Source organism: Anopheles cruzii, chromosome 3 (genome assembly GCF_943734635.1).
Source record: "Anopheles cruzii chromosome 3, idAnoCruzAS_RS32_06, whole genome shotgun sequence".
Lineage (NCBI taxonomy): Eukaryota > Metazoa > Arthropoda > Insecta > Diptera > Culicidae > Anopheles > Anopheles cruzii.
In genome coordinates, this window is record NC_069145.1 from 21,250,921 (window position 1) to 21,271,958 (window position 21,038).

Here is a 21,038-nt window from a genome sequence, read left to right on the forward strand (position 1 = left end):
CTCAACCAGCCAACAATCGACATTTCTTTTCCATTATATTCGACACCCTTTATCCTTTGGATGCACTTCAGAAAAGCGATCGAAAAGTGGAAGAATTTTGCTTACAAAACACACACATGTGCGCAAGTGCACGTTGACACCAGCGCCGCGCTCATTAAAGGAACGTACGGCGTAAAGGTGGGAAAAAGATAATTAAAATAGTTATCAACTGGAGGACACAGCAGGACCGGCCTCTCTGTTCGCCTGAAGAAGCCTGAAGAAGCTTCCGAAATACGTGGTGCCCGAACCGATCGAGAGAACGAACGAAAAGAAGTCTTTTATCCGCCTTCAGGCAGCCCCCCCAACAAACAACCAAAAGCGATGCTCGAAAAAGTGATGTTCGATTTCGGAATCCACCCGCAGGCGTACATGTGTGTGTGTGTCTGGTTGGGGCTGACTCAGCAGTAAAGCCGTCGCGCAGTCGCGAGTGCGCGGGCGCGCGCCTTGTAAAAGGATTCTCGGGACATGATGACGAAATAACTTCAAATTGATTAGTATTGGTTGCCGGTCCAAGACCACTCTCACGTCGCCCTGTGGCCAACGGGGTTTTAAAAGCATTAAATTGAAGCCAATTAAGTGAATCGAGTTAATTTATTCGGCTCCGGGCTTCGTCCGATGGCGCATTCAAACTCCCGCAGCCGGGAATTCGGGAGCTGCCGGGCAAGATTTGGGCTGTTTTGGGCCACCGGGGACAGGGTGACACTGCCGAGCCAGCACTGGCCGCTGGCTGGGGAGAGAATGGTTTGAATGTGCACACACACATACACACAGGCAGATACACCAACATTATTCTGTTGCGCTGCGGCAGGACTTTCTCACACTCGGTACTCGGGCTGCAGCAAGTGTCTTTGGGGGGTTCTCTCGGTTTTCAGGCTTCCAATTTTCTTCGGTGCACCTTCAGCGCTTGTTCGATGATTTGTGCAGATCATTGCGGGACGCGGGGTCCCAAACATGCCCCCTCCCGTGACTGCACCGGCCGCCCTCTCGAGGCCCACCGCCAGAAGCGAGCGTTACGAAAAATCCCGTTCGCATGTCAGTCAATCAGGCCGCGATGTCGTCGTCGTCGGTAGTCGTTTGTCTTCAATGAATCCGACGATGAAACGTCCTCTGCCCCGCGCTGGTCACCCTCTAGGGCCTACCGCCTCCCCACCCCTATTGGGCTGTCGGTCGGGACGGTTTGAACTGTGAATCAATATGGAACACGCAAACGCGCAAACGACTACAAATCAGACAGAACCAATCGAAAGCCCATTGTGTTTGCGCCCAGAGTCTTCAGGGGGCCGCTTCGGGCCCGGCGCACACCAACACGGGCTCTCCTGGCAGCTCGGCTGCGGAATGCTGTGTGTTTTCTTTTTAATTAAAACCCGAGCCAACCAACATGGCCGCGGTGGCCACGCTGGTTGGCGAACATTTGAATGTACCACCACCGATGAAGGGGGGCACCTGGGCGGGTTGATAAAAATCGCTGCAACCCGGACAACCCACGGAGCCACAGCAGATGAGAAGAGAGAGAGAGGCATGTTGAGCTTTTTGCCGAACGGGCATTGAAGTCGCTCCGGCGCAGGATTTCTCACAACAAGGCCCCCCATTCTCACAAGGATCGTGATTGACGTGTGAGATATTGATTTTGAAAACCCTATAATTGCTCACACACAGGCCGCGGTGGACCTCAGCTGGCTTCTGGCGGCTTCTTTCTCCGTTTAAACGCTATCGCAACGCCCACCAACGCTTCGCGTAACGGTCGGTCGGTTGGTCGCTCGATCCTCGATCGATGGTTTTGGCTGACTGACTTCAACGCAACCGCGAACGACCAATTTAGGCCAGCGCCGACTGACAGCTGTCACTCGCGAACAATCGCTAACTTAATCATAACCGTCAAAACTCCCAATTAAAGCGAACCGCGAGTGAAGTGAAGTGATCGGCAAGCCGTTGCGGCACCCCGTATTACGGTGGCCAATAAGCGGTGGTGCTACGGTTTGAACAAAGCTCCCTTTTAATTACTCCTTTCTTACACGAAACAATTTAATTGGTCTCTGAAATGAAGGTTTTTTTCTTCTGAATATTAAATCATGTTTGTGGCAACTGCCAGCACAGTAATGCGCAACATAACCCATTTTTAGTTTGTCGATTCGTCGAAACTAAAAAACGGAACCATCTTGTTATCGGACAATATTAAACAGATTTTTGCAGGCTTAGCTTAAAAATAGCACTTAGTCTCTACTATTAGCATTGCGAATGTTAGTCCTTCAGTTCGTAATTTGAACCAAAGGCAAGCCCGGAGCTGATGAGAAGCTTGGCAATGTTTTTTGGAAGCAAGATCACGAACCTTCAGGGATCAAATCAATATTGGATTGTGGCTTCTACTTCGTTCTGCGAGGCTAGGTGAGCTGTGTACCGTGTTGCACTTAATATTAGGAAACACACAAAATTTAACAATTTCAAATAATTGTTAAACGTTAGAAAAGTAATTAAAATTGAGCCTTAAAAATATTAGCTTTAGTACTTATTGACCAACGTGATACCTTAGGCTAACGGACTCTCGATACCGATCAGTTTGATGCCGTTGCGGTCTTCGATCGGAAGTGAAATTTTCGCTATCGAAACGAGCCTCTGGCCGGGACTTGGTTTTGTTGGCGAGAGAGTTTGATGCGCTTTTGAAGGTGCACTCCTCCCTGCTGCCAACGTCTGCTTCTGTCGCGAACTGGAGTCGCCGATTCGGTAACTCGTCGCCTCGCAAGTGCCAGACAGGCGGCTCATGGTGGCGGCAGTGGTGCTGGTGAAATGTGATATGCGGAGCGAAAGCAAAACAAAAAACAAACCCAGTCCGACACGGGGAGAGTGTGCTGGCATGTCAGGCGGACCATGATAAGCGGCGTCCCGCGATCCCGGCGTCCAGATTCATCTTTAATTTATATCCCCACGGCGGCGGCGGCGTACGGTTTACATTCCACGCCACTACCGGTCGGCCGTTCGACGAATTGCAAGAAAATGCAATTAAACATTGGCGGCCGATGTGATAAAATTATGCTGCCCGGCGCCGCCCTCCCTGAGCACCGGTCCCGGGTCCCGGACATCACCTGGCGTCGCGCAGACGCGGCGCTATGCGCGGCGCAGAGCGTGCACCTGCCCTGCGAGTAGCGAGTTTTCTAACCCTCCCGCCCTCTGCGCCGCGCGGGGCCAATTGCAATTATGTTGTGGGGCCGATCGATCACGTCCCGGGAGCTCCGATAACGCCACGACGCCGGACGAGCGCCGAGCGTTACACATATTTGTTCGTATCGTGCGCGATTTCTTCTTCTCGCCAGTCCGGTCTTCTTCTGGCCCCAGCGTCACACACACACACGCGGGCGCGCTGTCCTTTCACGTGTTTTTTCACCTCACATTAACACGCGACTCCGACGACGGCGACGGTGTAATCGATAACGTAAGCAATCTGATAACCTTCGTTTTCGAGGTGTATTTCGTAGTTTGCGCTTTTCTTTGCTTCTTCACCGCACCCCCCATTACATTACTCCATTTTATTTCTTAACACTCCTCCCTTCTCTCTCTCTCCGTGGGGTAAAGGGTGGGTCGCGCAAATGCACCGCGTGGCCCCATGCGGCACTGCGAGATGCGCGCCGCGTGATTGTGCCGTAAATCGCTTCGATGCACCCCACTAAGCTCCGCGACCCTAACGAACCGCACCGTCGGTAGGGGGTTCGGGCACGAGGATCGCAAATCAAAGTCCCCCCCCCGTCAGCCCCATCGGTTGGTGGCCATTTCCTGTCCCCACGCTGGAACTCGCGCGGACGCGGAGAGAGGTTATTTCGTACATTTATAAAATATCGATTTCTGTTCCCGATGCCGGTCCGCGGCGCGGGATGATTTATCCCGCGCAGCCGTGGTGCATTCCGGTGCACCGCTCCCCCCGGACCTTCCGGCCCTTCCGCACCCCTCACGGCACACATACGGGCGCACACACTACCGTCTGCCAGTTTCAATTGCATTCTGTTCCATTTATAAAATCATAAATAATGGACGATACAATGAAATGGTAATAACGTTTATGCTCCATCTCTCGATCGCCGGTTGGCTATCTCTCTCTCTCTCTCTGTCCTCGACTGCCGCGCCGGATTATCCGCGGAGCGCACGCGATCGCCGATGCCAAACGAGCGCAAGATATTGGATAATAACATTGATAGATCTAATAATCTGTTTCTGGTATTGCTTCCAGAACTCACGGAGCGGATCCTCACGGTGCCGCGGGTCCGGCCGCCGGGCACGACGACAGTTTGCCGCGGACCCGGGAAACGGCCGTTACTTCGTTTTTTACTATTTTTTCGTGCCACTCGTGCGGCTGTGCCGAGGCCGATGGCCAGCGCCAGTGGACCGATGAGCGCGCCCGTCGCCAGTATCTGGCTCCCTCTTTAAGCCACATTAAATGGACGCTAAATTATGTCTCTCCCCCATGGGACCGTTTATCGTGGGGTGAGCGAGAGATGCCGGATAGGTTGCCGGGTGGTTAACCCGGATTCTGACCGATTGATCGTTTATTTAATAGCCACCGAAGGCGTACTGTTAACGCTTGGGGGCCTCACTACTACTGACCGTAGTGGATCGGCAAAACGGCGAAACCGTTCCAAGCTTTGGTCGTGCAAATTAATGCGTCCTTCCCAATTAGCTGCAGCCCAACGCACAACGCGCGTTTTTTTTTATCAAATTAGATCACTTTGAAAAACTTCCCAAAAACCATCCATTCGTGGAGGGAAAAATCGTCCGAGGAATCTCGGGCGGACGGGAAATAAATATTAAATTAAAAGAAAACATCAGGCCCAGGACCTGCTGGTGGTGGTGGTGGTGGAGGCGGGTATCGTGAGCCATCGGAGCCTCGTCAGGGCGTCAGGCCAACCGGCAGAAGCCTCCGATCGTCGTCGGCGGCGGTGGCGGCGGCCACGGAGATATATTTCGGTTGTGAGGAATTTTAATGAGACGAAATGTTTTTCGTTTTTTCCCTCGCGCACTACGCTTGTATGTGTGTCTGTGTGTGTGTGCACGTTTCTTTCTTCTCCTTCGGTATCATCACCCTCCAGAGCGCGGGGCGTAAGGTATGCACATATTCTGTAGCTCTTTCTTTTTCCGTGATCGTTGTGGTTTCCGCTTCTGGACTTTTTGGGGGCCCCCCATTTGCGCTCCCTTCTCTCTCTCTCTCGCTCCGTTCCCTCCGTTCGTATCTGCATGAGAATTTTTGGCTTTTTGTCGATTTATTTTTCACCCTCTTTCGCCGCGGGCGCGTTAGTCACCCGACGCGGGCGCAAACACCTTCGAACGGAACGGTTTCGGAAACGGTTTGCGCTCCGCACATCGCACCGATAAGATTCCTTCGCGCCCCTCCCTGCCACACCGAGAAAGGATCCGGGGCTGATCCGGCGACCTTCCCATTGGGGTCCGGCGACCCACGGCACCGTGGCGTGTAGCGAGAGTAATGCAAGCGGAGTACATAAATATTTATTCAGCTCCAGTTCTCGCCAGCCAGCCCATCGATGGCCACTTTGCCACCATTATATGGTAATGCGATCGCCTTAAATATGGGAACCGGGCCCCGGGATGAGTTTCGCCTCCCCCAAAGAACAAACCCTCTTCCCATGTTCGCACCTCGCACCGTGGTTCGTTAACTTCACCCAAAACCCTGGCGAACGACCCTCACGGGACTCGAATAAAACTCTTATTAAAATCAATTCGCAATTCGCGTCGTCGCGTTATTGTTTCGCCGGCCCTCTGAAGTGACCGCCGGGTGTGATACGGACAACGGTGGCTACACGGAATAAAAGGCCAAATTAGGGGTGGTCCGAATTGAATTGTTGCCGACCACCGCCGGTTGGGTCGGATCGCACGGGATCGAATTGATCGATTGTCGATCCATCACCGAGACATGGGGTCATTATCGGACTGATGACGCCAAAAATCCCGCATACATCAAGCCGTCCGTACATCTCAACAGTTGGCGGGAGTTGGAACTCCAAACGGGATGCTTTTGGGGTACTTTTTCCTTGGCACAGTGGCGCAGTGATCACAATTCAATTGCTGAGTGTTTTACTATTTTGATCAAATGCAGGTTATGGAAACCATCACGGGTCTATAAACAGTACAGTGGACTGGGTTTTCTACTTTGTTAGATTTAGTTGCTAAAAGTTTGATCCTTTTCCGTTGCGAGAAGGTTGTCAAAATATTCGTGACCTCGTCCCTTTAACCAGCAATATTTGTGACCTGTGAAGCACGGCTCACTGACAGACCATCTGTCAAAAACACTGACCAAAGTTCATACATTCCATTTTGATTCGGGATGGTGTGAAAATTCCCCAACTTTGTGACAAGAAAAGTATAAAATGTTTAACCAGAGGTTCAAGAAATAAAGGAAAAGCTGAATAAATGTTGGTGCCCCTTTCATCTCGGTCCGAGGATAGTCAATTTTGACATCACTATCGCTTTGTCTTTAACTTTAACGTCCGTCCCTTCCGTGTGACGGTAGTCACAACGGATTGGCGCCACTTAAAATGTTGCAACGGCAGTGTTTGGTAGCTTGGCAATGGTAAAACACTCTGCAGTGTTACGTGTGCTTCGGCCCCAAACCACCGACCGATCGGTTCGTTCGGTTTCGCTTGCCGATAAATTGCTCCACGCTGCTCATCTCATTATTGCAAAGCGCGCGTCCGATCGGGTCGACGGATAAGGGTCCTAATAGAAATATCTCGTTTAAATACGAGGAGCCCGTGGCCCCCGTGGTAACGGTACAGTTTCGCGCGGGTTTCATATCGCCACGATCGCCGATCGCCGGGCCCATCAACCCGGGTCCACGGGATAAGAAAATAGGCTTCCCGTTTTTATACATCGCCGTCGCTGTCGTTGTCGTCCGTAATGGCATTTAATTAACTTGCAATATGGCGGTGGCGGTTGTAGTGATTGTAATGGCCGGGGCCCACCCGGCCGCACCGCAGTGAAATTGAGATGTCAACCCGATGGTGGGGCCGATCGTTTAGCCACTCAAAATCCAAACAAAAACCCCTCCACACACACACAATCATCGAGATCTAGATTCGTGGGGCCGCGTGGCCGCGATGCTAAGCCGACGGCTGGCGGCTGGCTTAGCGGCCGTCTGATACCGATCGCATCGCGGGATCGGATGCAACGGCCTCGCCGAGGGGGCCCTATTCTCTTGCCGGTCGCTAAACGCCCGGCTAAACGCCCGTTCCGAAAGGCGCTGCATGTGCATCGCGGGAAAAGCGCCACTTTTTTGCCATTCAACCCCGCTTGCCCCAGGTGACCCAGTGATGGGCCCGCGCAGATAGCGTGCCCGGGGAAAAGTGCAGCCCCGAAATGGCGGGCGACGGGCTCCGTGTTGCAATCGAGCCACCAAAGGGTCGCCCCACCGAGGGCCCCCTATTTTCTCTATCTATATCGTTAAGGTACTAATTACAAGCAACTAGAGACGGCACAGCACAGCTGATTGTTCCACAGAACGGCGGCCCTACTTAGGCGATGCCAATCTGGCTCGCGCATAAATCATGCAATCATTTTTTGCCCTGGCTTTTGGGCCAATTTTTTTTTCATCTCCATGGACCCGGGCGCGCGCGGTTGGCAGCACAAAGGAGCGAGAGGCCGGGCGTGGACATCAAACAAACGGGCACCTTCCGTAGCCGTAGCCGCGGAAAATGAAGCATAAAATATGGTTGCATAAAATTCGCTTGCCAATCGCGCTGTGGCCGTGGCGGTGTGGCGTTGAAGTCTTTTGTTTTTCACTCGGCCTCACTTCCTTCTCGAGGACTGCAGAGCGGTGTGTGGGAGGACGCGCATCTGGGCCCGGCCCCGGCGGGCACCGAAGGCACGAACTTCGCCTCCAGGATTATGCTTCTGTTGTTGTCTGCCCCGTTCGTGCCGTGTTGGGCCGCGGTGGGCCACAAGGAATCTCGGTAAATTAGTCATCCCTCCTCGCGCCGGCCGCCGCCGCCGGGCTCCGCCTGTCGATTACCAGCGGGCTCGCCGTGCTCTGTTTCGTTTTAATTTTACGGCCCACGGAACCGCATCTCCCGACCGCCGGTCAGTCAATCGTCCGTGGAGTGTCTTGAGAAATTAATAAGAGCGATCGCGAAATAGCGATTACCGGTCCGCTGCCCGCTGCCCCTTCGGAACGGTACTGGCACACCCCTACTCAGGTGAATCCACGACGCCGGGAGCATCGCAGAAAGAACCCAAGAACGACGACGACGACGATGATGATGACGGTGATGATGATAATGAGCGCACGATGGAGCCTTCGCTGCGGCTGCGGCCACCGATGGAGCAACTCTGATTACAGAGGTTTCGTGATGATGCATCAAATGTTGCCAGGGCTTCGTTTTGCGCAACCCGGAGCGGGGTCCGGGCGCGAAGGGCCCGTGTTTTGTGTTGTACGACGCTACAAATTATTCATCAACACGCGGCGCAAGACGCTGCCAAGGTATGCCAACAAAACAGCCATTAAGTGGAAAGACGGCGTTTTGTTGACCCAGCTGCGCCATTAATCCGATTCCATCAACCGGCAAGTAGAACAGTTTGGGGCTGCTGCATTGCTTTTTCGAGCGCACAATTGGAGCAGCTTAGGTCCCTAAAAAGGTCCTGCACCCGCCGGAAGCCCGCTCAAATTGACCCGCTTTCGGACGGGGTGTGAATGCGCGCCCGATCACGTCACGGTGGTGGTGCAGCATCCGCGCACCACGTCAACATCAATCACGCGATGTTGGGCCAATGTCGCGATGCCACAGCCAGCCCGTGGGGCTAACGTGTCGTAAGTACGGACATCTAATTTGAATTCAATCGGATTCCAATCCAAAATCAAGCAATAGGCCCTAGCTGGATGGACGCTGGACGTTCGTTGCCAAAAAAGGGAAAATGAAAAATTTGAATTGAATTCCGGGCCCCGCGGCTGAAGTATGCTGATTAACTTGCAAAACGGTGCGCGGGCAGCCTCGGGGCCCTGATATAGTGCGGAATTTATGGCACGACGACGGCCGACGGTCAAGCCTCGGGCCCCGGCCTCGGGGATTGAGATGGCGAATAGACAGCTGCCGGTGAGTGCGGCTCGGTAGGTTGATGCGACCCCGACGCAGGGGTTCGACCGGCGAACGGGATCGAAACCGTTGCACAGGACGGCAGGCCGTCGAGTCGGACGGCGCTGACGACTGTGCGCGACGCGCTCGAACGTGAAACGAGTCAATTTTAATGCAACTCGAAAGTAGCGCTCCGTCCGTCCGTTCGGAGGCGATCTAAAACGGGCAACCCGTAGACCGACTGTCCGACACCCCGGAGATAATGATGACGACAGACATGCCGTTTGTTGCGCTGAACTAGACGCGAACCACATCGGCCCGGCCGATTATGATTAATGCTGACAAAGTATGCAAGATATTTTCATTATCGTGCGCTGTGTGGTTGGCAAAATGGTTCGTGCGCTCGCTGCGCGAAATGCAGATGCAAAACGGGGTAAAGTAGTGCGAAACGGGGACCCCCACATCAGCGCATGGGTGGTCTGTGGTGAAGGAGAGATAGAGAGAGAGAGCGTGAGATCGGAGAAGCGACTAGAATCGCTGTCGTTCGCACGAGTCCTCGAGCCACCAGAATGGCCAGCCAGGCGGGCGGGCGCAATCGTGCCGTGTGGTGCCGTGCACGCAGCACATGGCCCCCTTTTGCGACACGGGCACGATGAGGGTTAAGTATCGATCTGCGTGTATCTCCCTCGGGGCCGACCCGGAACCTTCCGGTGGAGCCTTCGGGTGGGAGGTGTGCATTTACACGGACGATGTGTCAGAGATACTTAATACCTCCGTCTTATCCGCGCGTGTTGGCGTTTAATCGACTCCGAGTACTTTGCTGCTTGGTCTCTCTCGCGTTACACTCGCACTCGTTCTGATACTGTCAATTTTCACCTCACGGCCCCGCGGGGCACACATACACACTTGGGACGTACTTTCATTAGCGCTGTGTTCGATGGCCGCTAAAACGTGGTCCAGTCCCTGCGGCGTGGCAGGGTGATTTACAAGCGGCCAACATGCGAGAATTGGGATCGCGAATCGGAATCGGACGCAAAACAATCGACAAACAGCCTACTTTGCCTGAAAAGATCTCTGGTTTCCCCGGGAAACGGAACGGCTTTCGTCGCTCCGCAAACAAATGACATCAACGCACGCAGTACGTCGGAGCAGGCGACGAACCCGCCCGCTGGCTCACGATGAGATAATGCGTATATAGAGTGACTCACCGTCCAGCGAAAGGTGAAGGGTAACGTGATGCCACCGACTTCCGGATCGGTCAGGACGAAGCTGGAGCCCCCGAGGACCGGTGTGCTGGCGTTACCGAACGCACAGCCGTATAGGCCCGACGGTTGCGGTTCCACGGCAGGCTGCTTCTGTTCCTGCTGCTGCTGCGGCGACTGGCCTCCCGACGTCGCTCCCTGGTACTCCTTCAGGCACAGACTGAACGCCGTCGCACATGCCGGACATCCTGACACGGAGACACAAGCAGAGCGAAAATCCGAATTATGAGTCGTCGTCGTCGTGGTCGGCCGGGGTCACATCCCGGCAAACCGCAAACCGGTGGCCGGCCAAACAGGGGAGGAGGGCCGATCCGGTTACCTACCTGTCGTTTCGCTTTGCCGCTTCTCCGGTGGCAGACCGCAGCAGTATCCTGACAGTAGGTGGCTGTTGGTGTTTGAAATCTCCAGTATCTGCAGCTCGAAGAAGCCGGACGAAGAGACCTGTAACGGGAGCGACAGAGAGAGAGAGAGAACCACATTAACGGATCGGATCGACAAATTAGTGAAGGTGGACAATCAAAACATCATTACCCACTATTAGTGGGGCCAGTCGGGCGCTCTGTTTCGGTTTCGCACGGCCGACCACGAGATACGCTCGGGCTGATAGCGGCGGCCGCGGGTGATGTGTGTTCCAAGTCCCCGGAACCGGGACTTGGGGCCTCCAAAAAGTGACATTAACATTATTTTCTCCCCTTTTCGGCGGCCTCGGGGATCGGGGATTATTAATGAGCGATCGTAATGATCCGTATCTTTTGGGCTCGTGTGGCATGATGGCTACCCGTTGGCGCGGATCACGTTCGGTTCGATAAATACGGCCAATTTTCGGCACCGAAAACCGAACACGTGGTGCCGCGCCGAAAGTGGCACAGAACCCCAGGGCCCTCTCAGGTTTATTGTACCACAATTAATTAGCGAATTAATTACCAACATTAGGACTAATCAGTTTTACGAGCGAAACCCCCTGTTTTGCGGGTGATCGTATTAAGAGAACCACACACACACGCACGCACGCCCTCCCGCGCATGATGATCGATCGTTTTGTGGTGTAATTTATGCGCTCATGAGCTGATGAGCGGGCGACTATACTGGCTCTTGGTGAACCATCCTGCCAAGGTGAAGCCCAGTGCAACGGAGAGGGCCCCGTGCAGGCCACCATTAGCCAGCGCCACATTATGCAGGCTCTCACGGCGCGACGCAACCTCTCCGTTCGCGCAGGATGACTTCATTATTTGGGCAAATAAAATCAGCTTGGGCAGCTCCCAGACCTTCGGACGGATGACGCGGCGCGCCACGCCACGCACCGAACCGACGGGCCAACCATTTCGCGCATTTCATTACGCGGACTGACGGCGTGGTCGGTGATGATTTCGGTGCTAAATTGCTGGCCGGGTGCTGCCGTGGCCCGACCGTGATTGAAATGACAGAGCCACTTATTTTAACCATCGTGGCCATCGTGTCCATCGCGGCAGCATCAGCCTCACCCCGGCACAACACAATTGCTGAACTTGGGACGAACTGCTCGGTTCGGTCGCCTTCTGCGCCGCCTTTTTATATTATGCTCCTCGCTCGTGTGTCTTTCAAACGATGGGAAACGACGCGTTTCGGGTCGCCCGTTCCCCGTTTCGCGCTTGCCGTGCGTCTTGCTGGCCGGTCGGCTGACTGGCGTGGTTCTTGTATTTTCTTGTTCGCTTCGTTTGTGGAGTTTGCCCGCAGGAGAATGCTATTTGCTCAGCCGAATGGAAACAAAATAGACGTTTCGATGATGAACGAACTGCGCATGGTCGCCTTTTTTTGGTTGCTTTGCGGGTGTTTTGTTTGTTTGGTTATGTTTCTAACCTATTGTGATCGTATTCGTGCAGCAATTTGCGTATTGCGATACGCGCGGATTTTGGCTGCGGAACGATCCAACGGAAGGTCCAACGCCAAATATTGAAAGGTTTCGTTGCTAGGGTCACTTTGGTTTTTGCTATCAGTGACCGATGGGCTCTTTTGGTTGTTTACTGGATTTTTGTGCTAAATGGAAAGTACCAGGGGTGAGCTTTTTTGTAGTGTATGGAGTTAGGATACTCCCCGTCAGTAAGCAAAATGACTTGAATGCCTCCCAGATATCTGTATCTCCATCAGCTTATTGTCTTTTGGTTTTAAATTACACTTTATGGGTCATTTGATTATGAAGTTAAGGATGAAAGAAATGAGGAATTGAAAATTGTAATCGCTTCCGGACAGGAGTTCACTTAATAGAACCATGTCAAAGAGTGGCTCTGCCGTGGATCGTCCATCTGCGATGCTTTGATTCATCATTTGCTATACGAAAGACATCAGTTCGAACGCTAAAGTATCGTTCGAAGTACCATCAACTTGAGTGAAAAACTTCAAGTTTGTGCTTATTACGGCTCTGTCCGTTCTAATAATAATAAATTCATCGTTCGAGTATCTGATTTTTTTTTAATAGGCAAAGAACATTGGTCCTTGAATAAAATATTCATTTAATAGTTAGCCACCGTTGGATCATTAAGGTCTGCAGTAGCTGTAGCTTATCCGTCGAGCTATTCCGATCAAGGTTCTAAAATTGACATCGTCGCAAGCCGCAGATCAAGGCCTCGATGACCTGTAAATTGATCAACTATTCCATGTGCTGTACGCTAAGCAAATTTAGAATCCAGTAAATCTGCTGTATTTTTAGATCCGAGGACGAAAAGGGCGTCTACGTTCAATAATTAACTATCAGGCGATCAGAAGAGAACTGTTGTGTTTCGCTAAACTTTTCAAAACATTTAATAAGTAATTTTTAAAACAAATTACTGTTAGAATTACTTAATACCAATTTAAAAAGCTCCAGAGTTATGACCATTCTGCGGTAGAGATTGGCTCTCGGTAACGATAAAGCTTCAAGGATTGTTACAAACGAATTCCCGTTAAAGCCCTACATTTTGGGTAATTTTTAAGCATAAAGTGTTATATGGAGGAGTATTCTGAAGGAACATTTACTTTGCCACTTTATCGTCGCTTGGTCAACACATTGCTCGGTGCAGCCCATAATTTAATCGAAAGCCGCACGAAGAGAGTTCCCCAAGACTTCATCCTAAAGAACTTCCGTGTCCGAGATTCTTTTTGAGCCCCCCCCAAAAAAAAAAACATTGAACGCCTCGCCTCGTGTAATAGCGTAACCGGGGAGAGCCACTTATCAAGATTGACGAAATTAAATACCCGAGAGATACACCCCGAGAGCCGCGGTCGACCGCCCGCACCCACCCCGCGTCGGAGGAAATCCTAAACCTTTTCCGTTCCGGCGAACGACCTCCGGAAGAGCCTCGCGATGCTCACACTCGGCAGCTCGGCAATAATAAATTCAGTGAACAAACTGCGATTGTTAGCAGTTTGTTGCTGTCGTTGTTGTTGGGATGCTCGACCATGCTCAACACATGTCCCCGCATCCCGCGCCCCTTCCCCCGGGTGTGGGGAGCATTTTCGGTAAGTTATCATCGCGCCCGGCACTTAGGTCTCGCGCGGTTTCTCGCGCTGTTCGCGCGGGTCTTGGCGTTCTTTTGGGGTCCGTCATTTCTGAGGATCGCCGTGTAGCGCCGACCGACAGCAATTTCACGAAAAGGTGACGCGAAACACCGACTTCCCTGCTTCCTCGGCTCCTCCACAGCGTTCCGTTTGCTACGCATTTTATTTGTATGAAATGGACTCGTTGTTCCGCGGCCCCGCGGCCAGGTTCCCCGATGTCGGGGTGTGGAATGTCTCACCGACTCTCGATTGGGAAACGCAACGCTCCATTCCCATTCCCGTTCCCCCCGCGCAGCAATTACACACCATCGCCGCCGCAAAAGGAAGATGTCTCCGTCGGGTCGGGCCGCCGCGGTGTTGTACCGGGCGGCAACAGCACCGGGTTTTCCACGCGGCCACCACTCGGATGACGATCGCGCGTGTGTGTGTGTGTGGATGGCATAAAACGAAGTGAGCGTTAAATTGCTTCTTTCTTCGGACTGGCGTCGTTTTTTACGATGCGTTCCGTGGCGTCGGAGTTGTAGTTGGACGGGCTGGACTCCAAAAAAGGGAATCAACATACGCCACAGCAGCATACCGAATCATTAACGCTATAGCGTTCTCTCTCGTGAGCGATGATGGACCCGCTGGTAGCCGTGTCGGTGAGGTCGGTGATCATTATCATCATCGCCGCCGTCGGACGCTCGATTCTTAGTGCTCTGCATGGTGGAGCGCTCAGCAAGGAAGGCCTAGAACAGGCCGGGCTCAACAGTCAGGCCTGGTGTGTGTCAGGGGGTCAAGGGTCGCAGACAGAACCCGTCGATGTGAGAAGCCATAAAACGCACTCCGCTGGTACCACCGGCAGCCAACCTCGCGGAAATCTATGGCCCGAGTGACACGGAACGGCACCGGTTCTGGAGGCCGCCGCCCCAGCGTCGGCCATCTTCCTGGGAAGGAAGCTAATGCTGGGGCGAACGAGGTCTCTGGCGAATCATAAAACAGTCAACGCGGGCAGCAAATCAGACAAGTCGTTCGTTCGTTCTTTTTTTTGCTCTTGGCCGTAGCCGTTCGCCTTATCGCGCCGCTCATTGGCAGTTTATCGTGGCCGAAGATCAAGTTACTATCCGCCGTTCTCGCTCGCTTCGCCTTTATGTGGTCTGATGTAGATTAAAGTGTGTGCAGTTCGACGCAATCAACGCGCCGTGCGAGGATGCGCCCAACGGGGTCGTCTGGAATTCCTGACAAACACACACACACACGCAAAAGCCGGCACCACGGAGAGAAAGTGTAACGCCCGTTTTAGAGTTGGGGCCGCCCGATCGTTGGGCTCCGATTTGGCAGAAGGGGCCGGCTTCGTCCTGTCGTCATAAAACGAAGATAAATGGAGAACCTCTCGGTGCGGTGCATCAGGTTTCAGCGTCGCTAAGCGTAGCCCGTGGTCAACGATCCTCCTCGTGCTCCATCGAGTCTCTCTCTCTCTCTCACGCGCTTTTTTTTGGCTGCCAGTTTCTCACCGAGGAGCACACACACAACACAGACAAATGCGTCGTCGTTGCCGTTCGAATGTATCGAATTTCGTGTTCTGGCTTTATTGTGGTGTGAAATGGTTATGATGCTCTCGGCCTGCCCAAAACGTTTCCACGGCTGGACTCCCAGCCGGCCACAGTGTTGTTGGCCCCATCCCCACACACACACACACACACGGGCGCGCCGGTGGACTGGTATGAACTTTGTGTCTAATTGAAGATTTATGGCAAACGTTTTCGCTCCGTTTCGTTCCTTTCGACGACTTTTCTCCCCGATCGCGCGGCTCGAGCGGCGCGCGATCGCTCGTCAAGTGATCTTCAACCTTCGATGAACCCCTCTCCACCCCACACCTCTCAGCGAGGGGCCACACCTAATGCTTCGGAAAGCATGCGCCAGCGCGCGATCCTCTTATGCGCGTGCGCCCGTGAGCACCTCTCGCGCAGTGTAAACACACCCCGAGCCCGCGCGCGACGTGCAAACAAACAAACAAACAAACCAATAGAAGTAGTGCACCACCCGAAAAAGAAGGACCACCCCAAAAATGGTGGGCATCCCAATTTTCCACTCTCCGAAAATCGATCGGCGATCATGTGCGGGGCGACGATTGAAGGGCGCGCGCTGAGTTCCTTTTTGGTGGCGCCGCGCGCGTGAAACGATTTGTTTGTTTTCGCGCGACTTTCGGGTGGACTGGCGGTGGGTTGACCCGGGCCCGATCGACTCCCCCGAAGGAAAGTTCGAAATCCGTTAATTTTGATTGATTGGACATCGAGCACTTGGCCGGTCGGCCGGCCGCTCCTTCGCGGCTACGCGTGATCCTTTCACGAGCCCTCGCCCGAACTGGGGTGCGTGCCAGTGTCCGAGGGGTCCTTCACTTGGGGCCCGCTCGGCGAGATGTCAAATTTAGCATCATTTTTCCCACTCACCGTCGGTCGTTAGTCGCGCCGTGATCACGAACTCGTTTCGTCAAATCGAAACGCACCCTCCAAACGTGGCACAGCCACCAACTCGGGGAGGCTGGGAGCCACTTGCGAATGTCTGAGAGAGCCTAAGTGGAGCGTGCGCGCGCGGTGGAATAAATTTTCATATTTATCGAACGCTAACGATGCGATTATTACACCTTCGTTTCCGAACGGCACGACAACCCGCATGCCTCGGGCGGCTCCGAATCCTGGCGGCCGGCGAGGTCGCGCTCGACGAAAGTGAAACTTGCCCTAGCCTCAGTCGGGTCCTGTGACGAAACACGTGTTTGAATTTCATTCTTCAACCGGCGCTCGGGCGCTCCAGCGGGACCTCAAGCGAACCCCGTAGCAATCCGGCCAGCGACCGACCGGCTTAATGGAATGCGGGCGGTGATGGTGGGAGGCAGTCATGTCGAGGACGGTGTCAACACGGCGAGCTAAATGTATGCTAATCGAGAGTATCGAGTTCGCCGTCGTTCGCCCGTTGCGGTCACCGCGGGCGCGCGCGCGCAGGTGCACCGGGATCGATGTGATCGAGAACCGCTCTCGGGCAGCGGGCACCGTTCACCAGGCACAGTCAACCGCGGGACCCGCGGTGAAACACCCGTCCCGTCCAGGTTCCCATCGCGCCCGGCACGACCAAATCAATTTGTGGTAACATTAATAACTCGAACCAAGCGGAGCATAAACTAATTATTTATTATTAATTAACTCGCTACGATGTTGTCATCTGTCGCACGGCGGGCGAGATGAAGATCGATTCCTCGAGATCGATTGACCAATGATTTGCTGCTCGAGTGTCTCCTTCTGTCACAGTCTGATGGTTGAATGGCAATAAAATTGGGATATCAAGGGTTGAAGGTGATTTATTTATTTATTTACCAAGGGTTGAAGATGATTTATGAATTTTCCTCAAAAAATATCACTCAGTTTATGTGCAAAAATTTGCAATCTGTCTGCATTAAAAATTGTGTTAAAAAAGAGGACTAAAGTAAATAGACGCTAACATTACCAACAGCAGCTGACCCATTTGAAGGAAGTTTTCGATTAGAAACAGTCACAATTCCACAGAAGGCAACACACAGTGTTTTTGTTGCTAGGTAACGCTTCATCACATACTACAAAACCAGTCGGGCGATCGATTGAGTCACTTGGATTGGAAGTTCTCTAACATGTCGCTGACTCATCAGACTTGGCGTCTCCCGACATCCACCACATCGTTGAAACAGACTTTTGCTGAGCCGCTCTTCAAACGGGCTGGTAGAATGAGGAACACATCTTTCGACGTGGCCTCCACCAATTGCAAGAGAGATGGAAAAAATGTAGCGATGGCACATACTTTGAATGAAGTAAAGTTTTTCGTGTTAGTACAACAAACGGGTGTTGTCTTTGAAAATATCCCATTTTTATACTTCATACACATTTCCTTACATGCTCGCTGGAAGCTGGATTACTTCATTTTTACATTCCATTTACGTATTAATGTCTATCAACATTACCCCAAAGATTTGCTCTTTGAAATTTGCTCTATTGAAGTGAACTTGTGGAACTTTTACCAAACAATCGTCAAACGTTGCAGTTTGCTTACTTTACGGAAATATTTGGAATTAAATTCTAAACACAATGCCGTGTAGATGTGTGTTATAAACGCTCCCAAATCTAAGAAGTAAACGTCAGCTAAATAAAAACAAACAAAGAATGATGCCTCGGTGCCAACACCGAATCGCACTTCGTCAATGTTTAATCAACAATTGACGTCTTTGTGTAAATCCATGGTGAATGGTGATGAGAACTTTCGAAGGAAATTCAAAAGAAGAGCTGAATCAAGTGTTACAGCATTACGGACAGAACACTTTGTATAAAAACATAATCAGGAATGGCACCATTAAACTGCTCGATTAATGATTGCTACGCTTGCAAGGAATTTACGTTCTGTAATAAATAGAAAAACGCCTGATACTATGCAATATGCACCACGATGCTCTCCCGTGACTTTTGCCACGAAGTTTGCAGATTGCTTTTTCTTATCAAACTAAATTGGCGATTCGTAACGGACATTAGATCCTGTCCCGACCACGTATTTAATTATCATCCGCGCGCGCGGGCGATAGGGATCAACGCTAGCGCTCCTTGCCGGTTTCTTACAGGGTACCGCCTGACACCGGTCGGGGGGGGTGGGGGAAACCACTGCTTATCTCTCGTTACGAATCATATTTCATCCCACACCACCACCAGCCCCACTGTCACGGCCCATCTGGTGTTGCGGTGCGGTGGGCCCCTGGCGCACGTACGACACTAAACTGCAATTATGACGCTTAATCTTTTGCAGATTACACCGCAGAACGTTGGGCCAGTTGTTCCGTTCCGTTGTTTGACACCCTCCGCGTGCGTTATCGGGGCCCCGGGTCCGGGGGTTTGAAGCCATCGACCGATAGGCCCTGGCTCAGCCTAGCCGACCCGCCGCCGCTGCCGCTGCCACATTCCAAGCCACACAAATCCCGAAACACGGAACGCGGAACGGAACGGAAAATCTTCTCCAATTAATCAGCATCATCATGGCTTCCCGACCACCACCCGGCCACTGCCCAGCCGCTGCCTGCATGGCCGGTTTGCGTTTCCTTCTGTTGTTTTCGGCTGTGGGCCGGCGATGGGATGGTGGTGTTTCCGACTGACCCATTGGCAGAGGAAGACCGGCGCTCGGCGCTCGGCGCTCGGCTCCGCAGTACTGTGTGCCGCGTACTGTATGATTAAAATAAAATAAAACAGGAAATGATGCGATAAATGGTGCCTCCCTCTCTCGGAGGGCCCGCCCGACAGCAGGCAGGCAAGCAGGCAGGCAGTGGCAGTGCTTTGCGTGCCACAAATCCCCCCCCAACCGGCCTCGAAAGAATGTAGAAACATTTTGCCGCACCGTGGAGAGCGAGAGAGGTGGCCCGCAGATGCCGGACCGCGGGGGCGCTGGGGAGTCAAATCCATCGGAGGGATCGTTGGGGATGTTGCGGGTGTTGTTGTTTTCTCATTTCGCTTAGTTTCGCTTTTTTATTTTTAATATTGCGCGCGCCCAGACGACGTCGGGCAGTCGAGATTCGAGATTCGAGTTCGGTGGCTCGGGTTGTCCACCACGCGGCCACCGGAGCCCGGGACGATTACAATCTACATATGTTTTCGTTCCCCACGCACGCACGCTTGCCCAGCGTGTGTATGTGCTAGTTCTGTGTGTTCCGGACCCGGCGTTGAACCGGCGCGGCCGACACCCGGCGCACTCACCGCCGTACCGGTTCGACCACGAGCGATCGGCTGTGGCGTACGGCATTTTTTGATTTATAAAGCTTACGGTACGCCCGGGTATAGGGTTCCGCCGCTTCAACACTTCACTTCAGTGCCGGCCTGCGTGGGACCTGCGTGACTGGTGACTGGCGCGGTTCCGAGGCTCCTTCTCCTTTCTCTCGGAGCGTGTGAGCCGAGCTCGGGGAGCCGGGACCGGATTAATAACAGGTGGATAGCTGGCCCGATCGTATCGTAAATTTAATCTTCATCCCGTACTTCCCGTGCCCGACCGACCGACCGATCATCAATCGTTTTCGCAATCGGCGAGCGGTCGGCCGACTAACCAGGTTCAAGAAGTCAAACCCGTCCCGTCCCAGAACCCTGCGCACCCTGTGCGAATAGGTGGATAAGCGTTTCCGTGCCCAAGAGCGGAAAGCACAAAAAACACACACAGGCTCAAGCGTCATCTTGATCATGGGCAGGCCGAAGCGACCGGAATCGAGCCGATCGAGGCGGAAACTGTGACCAGAAGGCAGGAAATCACGAATTACCACCGATCGGATGGCGTGGCCTCGGAGGCGATACATCAGAGCCGGCCCCATCCGTCCGCTTCGGGGGAGGGCGGGGGTTGGGCACACTTTATTGTATCCTGTGCCCCAAAGGCGCTCCGGGGCCCCACCGTGGGGAGGGATGACGCCCCGAACCCGAAAAGAAGTCCACCAAAACCGAATCCTCACGATCCGAACGGAACGTGGTATTCGGAGCGAAAGACTCCGTCTGTCCGTCTTAGGTGGTTTCGATCGGAGCTTCTGGTGATGTTAAACTGTGCGCTACACGTTCTAGAGTCGTGCATTCCACGCCACACGGTCCCGCGGGGGTGACATTCCTATCAGGTTCCTGTCGGTGGCGGGGCGAAACCCAACAGCACAAAAAAACGGCTCGCCAAGTCACACGATCGCGCGGACTACAAATGACGAGATTTACGATCATTACTCCCGGACATCCCTCCAGGGCCCCCCCTCAGTACCCGGGACTGTAAGTGAGAAATAATTTAAATGTCAACAGAAAGACGCGTCCCGGACGCCCATCGATTGATCCTCATTCTTATGCAGCGATACACAGCGAACAGCGGGCCGGGGACCGACACGGGAACTGCCTTTTTCGGGGTCGTTACAGAACCCGCCTTACTGGAGGCCGCCTACGGCATACTAATTTGGCTTTCGGTTTCTTCTTGGCGGCCACTCCGCGTACACCTGGCGGCGGTCGCCGTGAAGTGCGTGCGCCTGTCAACGGTTTCTCCGTGCGCTTAATCAAGCCATTAGGGGAGGTTTATTTGTGTGATGTTATTACCCCGGATTCCGGATTCATTTGCGATTTCTGGACCCGAGACCGAGTGGACCGAGGTTCACATTCCGAGGCGCACTTGTCCCCTGCGC

The 21,038-nt window shown here is 53.2% G+C and overlaps 1 protein-coding gene across 1 annotated transcript in view; it reads right to left on the bottom strand.

The window, feature by feature from the left end:
* Positions 1-10,831, bottom strand: part of LOC128270599 (protein serrate-like) — a gene marked incomplete at its 5' end in the record, with an annotated part of 72,362 nt that extends 61,531 nt beyond the window's left edge. The window contains 2 exons of the mRNA XM_053008010.1: positions 10,307-10,548; positions 10,684-10,831. Of these exons, the coding sequence (XP_052863970.1) occupies positions 10,307-10,548; positions 10,684-10,831 (390 nt within the window). The remainder of the gene's footprint in view (positions 1-10,306; positions 10,549-10,683) is intronic.
* Between the last annotated feature and the right edge of the window lie 10,207 nt (positions 10,832-21,038).